The sequence below is a fragment of the Tachysurus fulvidraco genome, chromosome 3, assembly GCF_022655615.1.
Source record: "Tachysurus fulvidraco isolate hzauxx_2018 chromosome 3, HZAU_PFXX_2.0, whole genome shotgun sequence".
Classification (NCBI taxonomy): domain Eukaryota; kingdom Metazoa; phylum Chordata; class Actinopteri; order Siluriformes; family Bagridae; genus Tachysurus; species Tachysurus fulvidraco.
Genome location: NC_062520.1, coordinates 28,474,166 through 28,488,177, shown reverse-complemented (window position 1 = coordinate 28,488,177; position 14,012 = coordinate 28,474,166). Strand labels below are relative to the sequence as shown.

At 38.4% G+C, this 14,012-nt stretch overlaps 2 protein-coding genes and 1 pseudogene across 2 annotated transcripts in view; 1 reads left to right on the top strand and 2 right to left on the bottom strand.

Moving 5' to 3' along the window:
• The window catches only part of LOC113652010, a 2,707-nt pseudogene extending 898 nt beyond the window's left edge, over window positions 1-1,809 (top strand).
• Window positions 1,631-14,012, bottom strand: part of LOC113647682 (NACHT, LRR and PYD domains-containing protein 12-like) — a 101,501-nt gene continuing 89,119 nt past the window's right edge. Inside the window, exons 12-15 of the mRNA XM_047811209.1 lie at window positions 5,654-5,827; window positions 5,116-5,289; window positions 3,968-4,141; window positions 1,631-3,325 (exon numbers count right to left, since the gene is read on the bottom strand). Coding sequence (XP_047667165.1) covers window positions 3,268-3,325; window positions 3,968-4,141; window positions 5,116-5,289; window positions 5,654-5,827 — 580 coding nt within the window. The 3' untranslated portion in view covers window positions 1,631-3,267. The remainder of the gene's footprint in view (window positions 3,326-3,967; window positions 4,142-5,115; window positions 5,290-5,653; window positions 5,828-14,012) is intronic.
• On the bottom strand, window positions 6,099-13,568 carry LOC113647666 (NLR family CARD domain-containing protein 3-like). The gene is made up of 7 exons (XM_047811214.1): window positions 13,488-13,568; window positions 12,844-12,969; window positions 11,271-11,387; window positions 9,373-9,489; window positions 9,224-9,278; window positions 8,538-8,742; window positions 6,099-8,328 (listed from the first exon to the last, which is right to left on the bottom strand). The coding sequence occupies exons 2-7, from the start codon at window positions 12,954-12,956 to the stop codon at window positions 6,554-6,556; spliced, it is 2,382 nt and encodes a 793-aa protein (XP_047667170.1). The 5' UTR covers window positions 12,957-12,969; window positions 13,488-13,568; the 3' UTR covers window positions 6,099-6,553.

Below are 14,012 nucleotides of genomic sequence, written 5' to 3'. Positions count from 1 at the left end.
AAAATTAAAGCCTTTTTCAATAAAAAAAAAAATCATTAAATAGTTCATGTGCGTTTAATATTAATGTTTCAAAGAATGTCAGGCTGAATAGTCGGCCCCCACACATTTTCACACCTTTCCACCCAAAGTGGGGGAATGAAGTTAAAGAGTGTCACTGAGACACTTAAATATGAAAACTAATTATCTTATAAATTTAGTTAGATTACTGATGTTACATACCTAGCAACCTAAGAACAGAAGAAGGGTAAAAAAAAAAAAAGTCCAAAAGCATTTTACAGGATTTAAATGCTTTGACTGAGAGCTTTAACATATTAGAATGTAGAATGTCTAATTCTGTTCTGTCCATGTGAGCAGATTGCCCTTAAATTTATGACCAAAACGTCTCAACTTGGAATTCGTCACCATCATATGTAAACTTAACTTAGCCTGGAGAGAAATGCTGCCTGCATGTGGAAATTGCGTTATTGGAGTTTATGTCCAGGCCTCCTCGTTGTGAGAAGGTGGTGGAGATGCTGCAATGATTCGAGGTGCCCGATAGTTTCATCGTAGTGCTCGAGCTACCCGAAGACAGCATTATTCTTGAAGAATTATATCTATTAACTAGCTTGCCTGAAGCAGTGTGTCAGAGATCATGAGGCAGATAGTTAAAGTTGCTAAGCACTGCTGTGATCATAGAGTTTTTCATCATGACATCAACACTAGAAATATTCTCATCGATCCGGACACCCTGAAAGTGAAGCTGATCGACTTCGGCAGTGGTGATTTGATGAGGGACGAGGAGTACTCCAGTTTTTCCAGTAAGTTCACAACAGATATGGAGTCATAGAGTGCAGTGTAGAACTGTTTGTTTCTAATGGACTTTTATTTAGGATCTGGGGATTACTTCCCTCCTGAGTCAGTGGAATGTATTTTGCGGTTCCTTCTACTGTCTGGACTCTGGGTGTGGTCCTGTTTCAGCTTGTCGCTAGAAGATTGCCTTTTAACTGTCACTGTCACAATCTAGCCAGGAGTGACATCCAGGGTGTCAAAGCAACATCCATCACAGTGAATTTTGACTGTAATTAGTGATGGTCAGCTGCACCTGAACCTGGTTTCTAGTTAGTTGGATGTGGTAGCCTAGTGGTTAAGGTGTTGGATTACCGGTTGTGAGGTGGATTCCCATGTCCACAAGTACGTCATTGCTGGGCCCCTGAGCAAGGCCCTTTAACCCTCAATTGCTCAGTTGTATAAAGAGAGATAAAAAGTGCATGTCTGCTGAAAATGTAAATGTAATCATGGAGAGCTCTGTAGTCATTTACTGCTCAGGGTTCAGTCAAACTGGCTCAGTGTTGGTGAGCTTCTCAGCTGAGAAACTCTTAATATTCTCCTGACCATTTTTCCAGCTTCTCCAGATGACTCTCAAATCTATATCTAATATAAAAGAAAGTCTGGCATGAACTTTTGGTTTCTTCTTCAGACTTGGTCTTGCTCTGCACTTGTGTCTGTCACTGTCTCTATAGGAGGATCACTGGGATGAGATCTCACCTGCAATACCTGTAGATTAGGGTTCAAACCCTGCATGTGTAACATGTTCCCTTTTCCATTCTACCACAAATACACTGCATCATTACAAACCACACAGACAACAATGCTGCTTCTCTTTTATTTATTCTTTATTTTAATTATGCTGGGAAATAAACTCACGGAGTGGCAAGTTTAAGAACAGTGCTAAAATAAGACATGCATTTAAGAGTAATAATAAAACAGACATTTTAAATATTAATAGCGTTTTTTTTTACATGAGCTGACAAACAGCTTATGGAGATATGAGGAGATACATGTAGTACAGCTGTCTGTTTTATTTACAGAGATCAAAACTCCCGTGTTCACTCATTCAATGATTACAGACATTATAACAACTTTCCTTCCTCACTCTATACCACAGGTCACTAACAGGTGGACCGCGGACCTAGAGCCAAAATAAAAGGTTATGATTTCAAACTTGACGAAGCGCTTCTATTTTAACCGGCACAGACCAATTGCATGCGAGTTAAATCATCCCACATGATACCACTTAGCCAATCAAATCTGTGCATTCCTGAAGTAAACACTGCGACTCAACAGCGCAATACTAAGGAAGCGTATTGCATTCACTTGAGGAAAAAAAATCTACTGTTTTTCTGAATTAACGAGTTAATTATCTCAGAATTATTCATAAAAACAGAGTGAAAAAATGTTTTTCAAAAAAATTTCTCATAATTGAGATAATTAGGTCATTAATTCAGAAAAACAGAGCAAAAAACTTTTTATTCATGAATAATTCTCATAATTCTGAGATAATTAGCTCGTTAATTCAGAAAAACAGAGTAGATTTTTTTCCCCTCAAGTGTGTGTGTGTGTGTGAGAGATGGAGAAAGAAAGAATAAAGAACAAATGACGCTCTCCAAAAAAAAAAAAAAAAGTGGACAACGAAAACATTTACTCCAGAATGGACAGACTCATTTCTGTTCTCACTTCACCAGTGTCTCGTATGTTCAGAAACCGTGGCACTTATTAAAAGTGGCAATGTGAAATGCCATTATGAGACAAAACATAAAGGTTTTGAACAAACATTTCCACTCAAATCTGAAGACAGCGTTCCTGAGACATCTTTCCCAGGTCTGAGGAAAGTAGCCCTATACATCCTGACCATGTTTGGCTCTACATACTGTACAACTGTGAGGCAGCTTTCTGTACAATGAACATAATCAAAACTAAATACTGTTCCAGGCTCATTAAAGATAATTTCCACATGTGTATGAGAACGGCCCTGACTCCATTCAAGCCCAGGTTTAACATCCTGCCAAGCCAAGCTAGAGCTCAGTTCTCTCACTGAGATATAAAGGAAAGTTATGCACTTTATTTAAACATACACAATTTTCATGTTTTATTTATTCTCTCCTATTTTGAAATGTAGCCCTACTTTTATTTATTTAATGAGAACATTATACATATCTACAATCATACATATGTTCAGTACTTTGTTAAGTGACAATAAATATTGTCAAAAGGTTTTTGAATTGTACTGAATTTATTTGATTTGACAGTCAGGTATTGATTGATTGCAGATGTTGATACAACTGCTAGGTTACTTAAATATACTGTATATCACACTAACTAGTTATACATTATGGTCTTCCGGACCTTTGCTTCAAGAAATTGTCTGGACCTCTTTAATACCTGTGCTCTATACAGTCTAATGACAGTCTGAAGTAAGGTGGAGCTGAGTGGAGAAAAGATGTTATCAGTTTAGTCTTGTCTTCTGTTATCTTCTACATCTGAATGGGAATAATTCAGATCCTTAATGCTGTAAGACAAAGAACAGGACAGAATGATGTCAAACACTGAAAATCATTAGAGTCATTAAACACACAAATCACATCACAACACAATGCCAAAGATTTAATAGAATAGATAAAGTAAGTACAAAATTTTTAGGTCTAAAACGATCAGATATCCTCAGAATAACAGGGTTGAACATCCTTACTTAAAATAAATAAATAGCTAAAAGAAGCAGACGCATTTTTGGTTTGCTGCAGCCGGCAAGTTAAAATTTTGATGTCATGAATAGAAAGAGGACCCAATTAGACATTGAACATTTTATTTGAAAGTAACCCAGCGTCTTTTTTGTTAAGGTTCAAAGTTCAAACTGTTCAAAATATTTTTGTTTGCCTGCAGAAATAAAATTTCGTTTAGTTGGTAGGAGTTCATTGATTTTCATAAATGCAACACTACAGTTTTTTCTATACTTTCCATAAAGGTAAAAAACAATATATGCAGTGTTATCTTCATTTTAGATGTCAAATGGGTTTTGTGGCCCCCTGTGTTTTTTTTTTCCATGGGAAACGAGTCCAAATGGCTCTTTGGAGTGTTTAAGGTTGCTGACCCCTGGTCTAGGGGTTTGTGTGTGTGTGTGCGCGTGTGTGTGTGTGTAGAAAGAGTAACTCACTCTAGTTTCTCCAGTGTACAGTGTGGATCATTCAGATCTCTGAGCAGCTTCACTCCTGATTCTCCTGGATTATTACCGTACAGATCCAGTTCCTTCAGGTGTGATGAGGAGTTTGACTTCAGAGCTGAAGCCAAAGCAACACAACCTTCACCTGTAATACTGCAGTGAGACATCCTGAAGAGATGAAAACATCTCACAGTTACAGTGTTAATCACTCAGCTCTAGTAAACAACACACAATCACTGTTAGCAACTTATTGTGTGTGTGTGTGTGTGCCTGTACCTCAGTATCTCAAGTGTACATTGTGGATTCTTCAGTCCATCAGAGATCAGCTTCACTCCTGAATCCTGCAGTTTATTTCGACTCAGGTTCAGTTCTCTCAGTCTGGAGGAGTTTGAGGAGAGAACTGAGGACAGAACTCTACAGCTTTCCTCTGTCAGGTTACACCCACACAGACTGGAAAAGAAATGATAAAATATGTGAATATCTACCTAATAATAAGGTGTTTCCATCAGTCAAGTAATAAACTCTCACTGAACACAAGCCTCTGATGTCAGAATAAAAATATCAAATAGACTCATGATATGGTATTAATGTAGAAGGTGAATCTGATTCCTATGTCCACATTTCAGTTTTTTAGTAACTCAGTATTTGTGTGTGCATGCCACAATATGTGTTGTAAAATATACCTCAGTATATGTGTGTGTTCTTCAGTATGTGTGTGTACCTCATTATGTGTGTGTGTTTACAGTACCTCAGTATATGTGTGTGTACCTCAGTATATGTGCGTGTTTACAGTACCTCTGTATATGTGTGTTTTTCCTCAGTACGTGTGTTTGTACTTCAGTATGTGTGCGTGTGCCTCAGTATACTGTATGTGTGTGTTTACCTCAGTATATATGTGTGTGCCTCAGTATACTGTATGTGTGTGTTTACCTCAGTATGTGTGTGTTTACCTCAGTACGTGTGTGTTTACCTCAGTACGTGTGTGTTTACCTCAGTACGTGTGTGTTTACCTCAGTATGTGTGTTTACCTCAGTATATGTGTGTGTTTACCTCAGTATACTGTATGTGTGTGTTTACCTCAGTATATGTGTGTGTTTACCTCAGTATACTGTATGTGTGTGTGTGTGTGTGTGTGTGTGTACCTCAGTATCTCCAGTGTACAGTGTGGATTCTTCAGTCCATCAGAGATCAGCTTCACTCCTGAATCCTGCAGTTCATTTCCACTCAGGTTCAGTTCTCTCAGTCTGGAGGAGTTTGAGGTGAGGACAGAGGACAGAACTCTACAGCTTTCCTCTGTCAGGTTACACACACACAGACTGGAAAAGAAATGATAAAATATGTGAATATCTGACTGATAATGAATGTTTCCATTCATTCTGATGTCAGAATTAAAAGAGACTGAAGATCTTTATTTTATTAAATAAAGAGACTGTATTTGTATGTGGACAGATCCACATGTCTCAGCTGATGTGAGATGATGTTCCTAACAAGAGGAACAGAAAAGGGATAGAACAAGAAATAACATGATACACGTGCATGAGTGTAGAGAGAAAGTAAGTTCAGGATTTGGAAATCATTTCTCTGTGAGAAAAGTCAAGATGGTCTGGCTTCTGTGTGTGTGTGTGTGTGTGTGTGTGTGTGTGTGTGTGTGTGTGTGTGTGTGTGTGTGTGTTTGCCTGCCTCAATATCTCCAGTGAACAGTGTGGATTCTTCAGTCCATCAGAGATCAGCTTCACTCCTGAATCCTGCAGTTTATTTCCACTCAGGTTCAGTTCTCTCAGTCTGGAGGAGTTTGAGGTGAGGACAGAGGACAGAACTCTACAGCTTTCCTCTGTCAGATTACACCCACACAGACTGGAAGAGAATAATAAAATATCAGAACACTGATCACAAACACACACATAGCTATAATAAACATACTCTCTACCATGTAACAGCAATGTGTGTGATTCTCTCAGAGTACAGAACACTACATCAACACATTTACAGAAACATCTTTGTGAATGCCACAATCTCTTTATTTATACAATTTAAGACCATTCACTTATGTTCAGAACACACACACACACACACACACACACACACACACACACACACACACACACACACACACACACACACACACACAAAGAATTGTTGTCATTTGGTTTAGTTAGTGTTACATTGCATGGTTTTCCAGAGCAGCAGACTGTTTGTACTGGAGCAATTGGTCAGGAGTTTATCATTCTCTGGTTTTATAAACATTTCTTTTAAAGCTTGTTTTAATGTTTTGGAAAGTATTTTATTATTGTTTTAATATTTCACAAAGTATATGTTTTTAATGTTACACAATATACGAGCTAGTACACTTGATCTCATACAGACGCCTCTGATTTCTGAGTGTTTGGAGTGGACCTGAGTTCAGGTGGTGTGTTTATGTTTATTTTAAATAACATATTGCTGAAAAAAGTGATAGAATTATCTACGCATTTAGCAGATGTTTCTATAAAATTATTAGAGAAACAATAAACAAGCAATAATTTAAACTGTGCAGTTCAGTAAAATAATAAACATAAAACAAAACACTTTTAAATAAAATACTTACTTAGCATTTCTGGAGGCTTTGACAACTGGCAGCAGCCTCAGAAGACATTCATCTGATGGATCATATTTCCTCAAATCAAACTCATCCAGCTCCTGTTCTGAGTTCAGTAACACAAACACCAGAGCTGACCACTGAGCAGGAGAGAGACTGGTTCCACTGAGACGTCTGTAACCTACATCTTTCAGGTAAGTTTGTACTTCCTGCACTAGAGAATGATCATTCAGTTCATTTAGACAGTGGAACAGATTGATGGATTTCTCTGGAGAAGGATTCTCTCTGATCTTCTCCTTGATGTAATCCACTGTTTCCTGTTTGCTGTGAGATCTGCTTCCTGTCTGTGGCATTAAGTCTCGTAAGAGAGTCTGATTGGACTCCAGTGAGAGACCCAGAAGAAAGCGGAGGAACAGGTCCAGGTGTCCAATCTCACTCTGTAAGGCCTTGTCCACTGATCTCCTGAGGAGCTCAGAAATGGTTGAATTTTTGAAATGATCAGACAGACCAATGGTTTGCTGTTCTTTTACATTTCTGCTGATAAAGGAAAGAAATGTGTATAAAGCGGCCAGAAACTCCTGAACACTCAGATGTACGAAGCTGAGCACCTTCCCCAGGTGAAGCCCAAACTCCTCTCTGAAGATCTGGGTACACACTCCTGAGTACACTGACACTTCTCTGACATCAGTGCCACACTCTCTCAGGTCTTCTTCATAGAAGATCAGGTTTCCTTTCTCCAGCTGATGGAAAGCCAGTTTTCCCAGTGCCATGATACTCTCTCTGGTCTGCTGAGGATCAGGGTCACATTTCTGATGGTACTTTTGGTCCTTGTGTTTGATTTGAAAGATCAGGAAGTGTGTGAACATTTGAGTCAGAGTCTTGGGGATCTCTCGACTTTCTGCTTCACCCAACATTCTCTCTAGAACAGTGGCTGAGATCCAGCAGAAGACTGGGATGTGGCACATGATGTAGAGACTTCTTGAAGACTTCAGGTGTCTGATGATTTTATTAGCCAGGCTCTGATCACTGATCCTCTTCCTGAAGTACTCCTCTTTCTGTGGATCACTGAAGCCTTGTACCTCTGTTACCTGGTCTACACACTGAGGAGGGATTTGATTGGCTGCTCCTGGTCGGGAGGTTATCCAGAGGAGAGCAGAGGGAAGCAGATTCCCCTTGATGAGGTTCGTCAGCAGAACATCTACTGAGGCTGACTCTGTCACATCAAGCAATATCTCATTCTTCTGGAAATTTAGAGGAAGTCGACACTCATCCAAACCATCAAAGATGAACAGGACTTTGTAGGAGTCACAGTCTATTGATTCTAGTTTTCTCATTTCTGGGAAAAAGTAATAAAGAAGATTCATCAGACTGAGATTTTGCTGCTTCATCAGATTCAGCTCTCTAAAGGGAAGTGGGAACACGAAGGTGACATTCTGATTTGCTTCTCCTTCAGCCCAGTCCAGAATGAACTTCTGCACGGAGACTGTTTTTCCAATTCCTGCAATTCCTTTAGTCAGCACAGTTCTGATGGACTTGTCTTTAAAGAGATCATTACAGTTGATGGGTTTCTCCTGTGTTGCTGGTCTCCTGGACACTTTCTCAATCTGTCTCACCTCGTGTTCATTATTGACGTCTCCACTCCAACCCTCTGTGATGTAAATCTCAGTGTAGATCTCGTTCAGAAGTGCTGAGCTTCCATGTTGTGAGATTCCTTCATTAATTCTTTTAAACTTCTCTCTCAGCTTGGATTTCAGCTTCGGCTGATACACAGAGGGGAGTCCTGATGAACAACGTAATAACATGATTTAATGCAGAACCACTAAATATAAATTAAATATTGACACATTTACTACATTCCTGAGCGTGTTAAACTTTAAGGGTAAAGAGATACATGTCTATAAAACACACATTATAACCTTAAACTAATGTCAGATTATTAATATCATTAACAAAAGCTGATCAGATAAAGTCATGACTCAGAGCTCTTACTGTTCTGCAGTGTGTTAGCGAGATCTGTATGGTTCATGTTCTTTAGGACGTGCAGTGTGATCTTCATCGCTCCCTCTCTGACACTGTGCAGATCCTCCTCATCCTCCACCTCCCTCTCAGTGCATGCTGGGTAATCTGGTCTCAGAAGCTTCTTAAACCTTTTCAGCTCATTCTTTATCAGAGTGATGACTTTATGTTCCAGCTCCTGGTCATAAACACACAGGAACAGATCAAAATATTTTAATGTTACACAGTGAGAGACATTTAATTTATGAAAAGAAGAAAAGTCTCGTTCTATTACCACAGTTACAACTGAAATTCTGATTCATTAAAATGCTGCACATCATTAAAACTATACACACATGTAATAATAGAAAAGATAACTAAGTGATAAGATATACATGTATATACATTAATACTCAATTTCTTTAGTTTAAAAATGTTTTATTGCAAAGAAACTTCCTCTGTATGGAGACATATTTTTTTTTCTCGATCAGCAAGTCATCGTTTGCTCATGTTTAGAGGTGCTCAGTATGAATGACTTTAGCCTGTAGGGAGAGCTTTCTTTTTTTTTTCTTCTTCATTGTACATGAAAAATTCAATGAGGTAACATTAGAGTTTGTATTATTAATTATTTTACCTTCTATTAAAGAGGGTAACACACACACACACACACAAACACACACCTTGAATATGGAGTCCAGCTGATTTCTGCTGATGTTTGACGACTTCTTTTGTTGTCTGTTTACAATGTGACAGAATATGAATGAATTAATAAAATATTTAAATATGAGCCGAGTGAGAACATTGCTGTAAGCCACCAGACAACACTGACCTCAGATCAGAAGGTGTTTCCCTGCTTCTGAAGTTAGTTATGGGATCCTTTGACCAGTCACTCTTCATGGACACACAGCTGGATTTTGCTGAGTCTGATCTTTTTCCCTCCATTTTTCTATAACATACATTATTAGAGACCGAAATTAAGGGAATTGTTCATGATAATATCGTACAGACTGTAAACAGATTGATTGTATATTGAATTTGAACCTTTTAATCAATTTTAATCTAGTAAGCAGTAAGTAAAATAATTAGTTACAAACTAATGTAACATATAAATGTAACACACTGTGGAAAATGTAGAAGTAATTCTATGTTAAGGAGGAACTATTATCACAATTCCCCACCTTGTTCCCCACACTCTTCCATTATACATCCATCAAACTGTTTACATGCTGTTTTGCACACTGTTTTTGCTCTTTGCACATGCTGTCTCACATTTCTGTTTTGCACAATACTTTACAAATACCTCATGTAACTGCTGCTTTAATATTGTGTTCATTCCAGTATTTCTGCACACGCAATATTGATTGAACATACAGTATTTACACTGGTCGGCATTGTTTTTGTTTATTGTCTTTTCTGTAATGTCTTGTCCTGCACTGTTTGCACCAGGTTGCACAGATGCACTTTATGTGGCTAGGACTACTTACTAAGTCCTTAGCTCTGTCTTTGTTTTATATAGCACCATGGTCCTGGAGAAACGTGGTCTCATTTCACTGTGTACTGCAACAGCTATAGGGGTTTTTACACCTGGTCACTTCATGCGTTTTCTGTGATCGGATAGCTTTCCGATCGTAAAAAGACCAGGTGTGAATGCCCTCCGAAACGGTTTCAATCCGATCGCTCAAACCACTTCAGGAGGTGGTCTGGGACGCATTTCAGATAAAACTGGACAGGTGTAAATGAATGTGGTTGTTAAAGCCACATACGTCAGCGCTATACTCCTCCCATCGGAAGTACGTCACTCGCAGGTGACTCACGAGTCGTTCATCGCTCCAGAAACAAATAAATGTAATTGCTGTTTTTTGTAGCATAAGCATTATAAGTTTTTTTGTCTTCTTTTTGTTTGCATTCTGAAACCCGCATACACCAAAACGTGTTCCATTTCAATTACCCCGGAAACGAGGTAAAATATATTTGCATTTTAGGCGGGAGTAGAAAGATCGGATCGATATCCGATTCGCCGAGATGCATTTATGTGGCCTAATGTAAATGGAACAGTTTTAACAAATCAGATAGCTATCGGATCAGAGAAAACACATGAAGTGACCAGGTGTGAAAAGGCCCTTATATGGTTGAAATGAAATAAAAAAACTAATAAAAAGCTTATTGACTTGACCATAGCCTCACCCCTATCCTCACTGAGCAAGAAGAAACAAAAGAAACTGAAGTGGAACACCTCATAAAACTAAGGATTAAAAGCCTTCACCTTGGCCACTGTAAGTAAAAACTGATTCCTCCAAGCTTTTCCATAGCTTTTCCTGTCTTACAGAAGCTTAAACACTGTGGCCTTTCTCAAACTTACAGTATAGCAACTATGCCACAAGGAACTCGCCTACAGTGCTACTAGCCCTGAAATTATAGTGCCATTGGCTGGAGGGGGCCCTTAATCAAGACCACAAACCTGCAGTGCACTCATAGAACACTATTAACACTATCTAACACACTTTCTAACACTATTAGAAAGACTAATGTATAAGTACAAGGCCCAGTATACTATTACTATGGGTAGGACCACCCTTCTCTCTCAAAACAACCCAAATTCATGGCAATTCCAAACTCAGATCAATAGAAGTGTCTTCCTCTCTGAAATTTCTGTTTAAATCTAAGTGCAGTCCTTTTCATTCTGTTTTTGTTAGTGAGAAAAGAAATAAAACACATCACAACACTGACCTCAGATCAGAAGAAGTGTCTTTGTCTCTGAAGTTAGTTATGGGATCCTTTGACCAGTCACTCTTCATGGACACACAGCTGGATTTTGGTGAGTCTGATCTTTTTCCCTCCATCTTTCTACAACACACATTATTAGAGACCGAAATTAAGGGAATTGTTCATGATAATATCGTACAGACTGTAAACAGATTGATTTTATATTGAATTTGAACCTTTTAATCAATTTTAGTCTTGTAAGCAGTAAGTAAAATAATTAGTTACAAACTAATGTAACAAAAATGTAACACACTGTGGAAAATGTAGAAGTACATTACATGACGTAATTCTATGTTAAGGATGAAATATTGTCACAATGCCACCTTGCTCTCCAGCAGTTCATGTCTGCATGTGATTATTTACTTTGCCATGTGTTTATTTTGATCATTTTGTCTTGTCCCTGCTCCTGCCTTGTTATTGGCTGTCTTCTGATTGTGTTATGATTGTTCTCACATGCTTTCCACTTTGATTTATCTGTGTAACCGTGTTTGTCATGCCTTTGCCCCAAACTATCAGTATCCTCTGTAGAGATCGTCAAGAGGAACAAATTTCTTGTTGTTCATCTATCGGAGAACTTCACCTGGTCACCCAACACCAGCTCGATCACCAAGAAAGCCCAGCAGCATCTCTAATACTTACGAAGTCTGAGGCCCATCTCCCTCACTACATTCTGACTACGTTTTACAGAGGGACCATTGAGAGCATTCTGAGCAGCTGCATCACTTTCTGGTTTGGAAACTGTACCATCTCAAATCGCAAGGCCTTGCAGCGGACAGTGAGGACAGCTGATCATTGAGGTCTCTCTTCCCTCTATCATGGACATTTACACCACACACTGCAAAGCCAACAGCATTGTGGATGGCCTCACACACCCTTTACACACACTCTTCACCTTCCTGCCATCTGGAAAAAGGTACCGAAGCATTCAGGCATTCATGACCAGACTGTTTGCACCAGGTTGCACAGATGCACTTTATGTGGCTAGGACTACTTTCTAAGTCCTTAGCTCTGTCTTTGTTTATGTGGCACCTTGATCCTGGAGAAACATGGTCTCATTTCACTGTGTACTGCAACAGCTATATATATAGTTGAAATGACAACAAAAAGCTTATTTCATAGCTTTTCCTGTCACACAGAAGCTTAAACACTGTGACCTTTCTTGACATTTGCCACAAGGAGCTCCCTACAGTGCTATTAGCCCTAAAATTATAGTGCCATTGGCTGGAGGGGGCCCTTAAGCAAGACCACAAACCTGCAGTGCACTCATAACACTTTATTAGAAACACTAATGTATACTAATGTATAAGTGTATACTATACAAGGCCCAGTATACTATTACTATGTGTAAGACCTCCCTTCTCTCTCAAAACAACCCAAATTCTTCACAGCATGTTTACCACAAGATGTTGGAAACATTTCCAACCTCAGATCAGAAGAAGTGTCTTCGTCTCTGAAATTTCTCTTTAAATGTAAGTGCAGTCCTTTTCATTCGGTTTTTGTTAGTGAGAAAAGAAATAAAACACATCACTAGACTGACCTCAGATCAGAAGAAATCTTTCTGACTCTGAAGTTAGTTATGGGATCCTTTGACCAGTCACTCTTCATGGACACCCAGCTGGGTTCTCGTGAGTCTGATCTCTTTCCCTCCATCTTTCCCTACAGACTGATTGTACATCACATTTTCATAAACACAGAAAATCTTAAACAATCTTAGTCAAATAAGCAGTAAAATAATTACTGTAATTAATAATTAAATAATTTACAGTAAAATAATACTGACTGTATACTAATAAAACAAATTAATCTGATACAAAAGTGCCGTGGACTATTTTATAAAGTTAAACACTATTTATTGACAGTTCTATGTTAAGAATGAAATGAAAGTTTGTAAATACCAAAACTTCAGAAGTAAGAAGCATTTGTGTAACGTGACATTAAATGTCCTGTTAGTTGGTTATTAGATGCTTTACTTCACTCCAACTTCAGTGTGAAATCAACTCCCGGGTCAGATAAGAGTTTACTTAGAGAAACACGTCAACATCAAGCTTAAAACTGATAGAGTTCCTTAATCCTCCAGTAAAAAATGTTTTATCAAAACTACAGAGATCTATAATTTATTTAAAACCTGTGTGTAAAAATTCTAAACCCTGAGTGTGTAAAGATGTGTGCACTTGTTTTTACCTGATGTGGGCATGTGGTAGTGGTTAAGGTGTTGGGCTACCAATCAGAAGGTTGTGAGTTTGATCCCACGTCCACCAAGCTGCAACTCTTGGGGCCCTGAGCAAGGCCCTTAAGCCGCAATTGCTCAGTTGTACAAAAAATTTAATGTAAGTCGCTCTGGATAAGGGCATCTGCCAAATGCTGTAAATGATGACATTAAATTAATCATAATAATCCAATAAACAAACCATTCTAACAGAACAAGTCTACATATTTTAGCTTGATTTCTATTGTATCATTCTTTTTCATGTAAACTCGAATTCTGGCTGTTTAAAGAGTCTCCACTGAAAACTGGAACAGGAAGATCAGTTCTGTTTTTATTATTCACTTTAATATCATCTGTTCCTTTACTTTTGGTCAACTAAACATTGGGTGTCTGAGTCGTAAGGGGTTCTAATATAATATAGCTAATATAATAATGAACACATCTAAAAGTAAACATCAGTAACTGTAAGCTGAAAGTCTCGTGTACAGAAACATCAACAT

Excerpts from the sequence above, each read along its gene's own strand:
- LOC113647666 (XM_047811214.1), bottom strand. The coding sequence starts at position 12,956 with ATGGAGGGAAAGAGATCAGACTCACGAGAACCCAGCTGGGTGTCCATG. Across the intron at positions 9,490-11,270 it reads GACACTTCTTCTGATCTGAG|AAAAATGGAGGGAAAAAGAT; the intron begins GTCAGTGTTGTG and ends TGTATGTTATAG. Across the intron at positions 8,329-8,537 it reads CGCTAACACACTGCAGAACA|GACTCCCCTCTGTGTATCAG; the intron begins GTAAGAGCTCTG and ends GTTGTTCATCAG.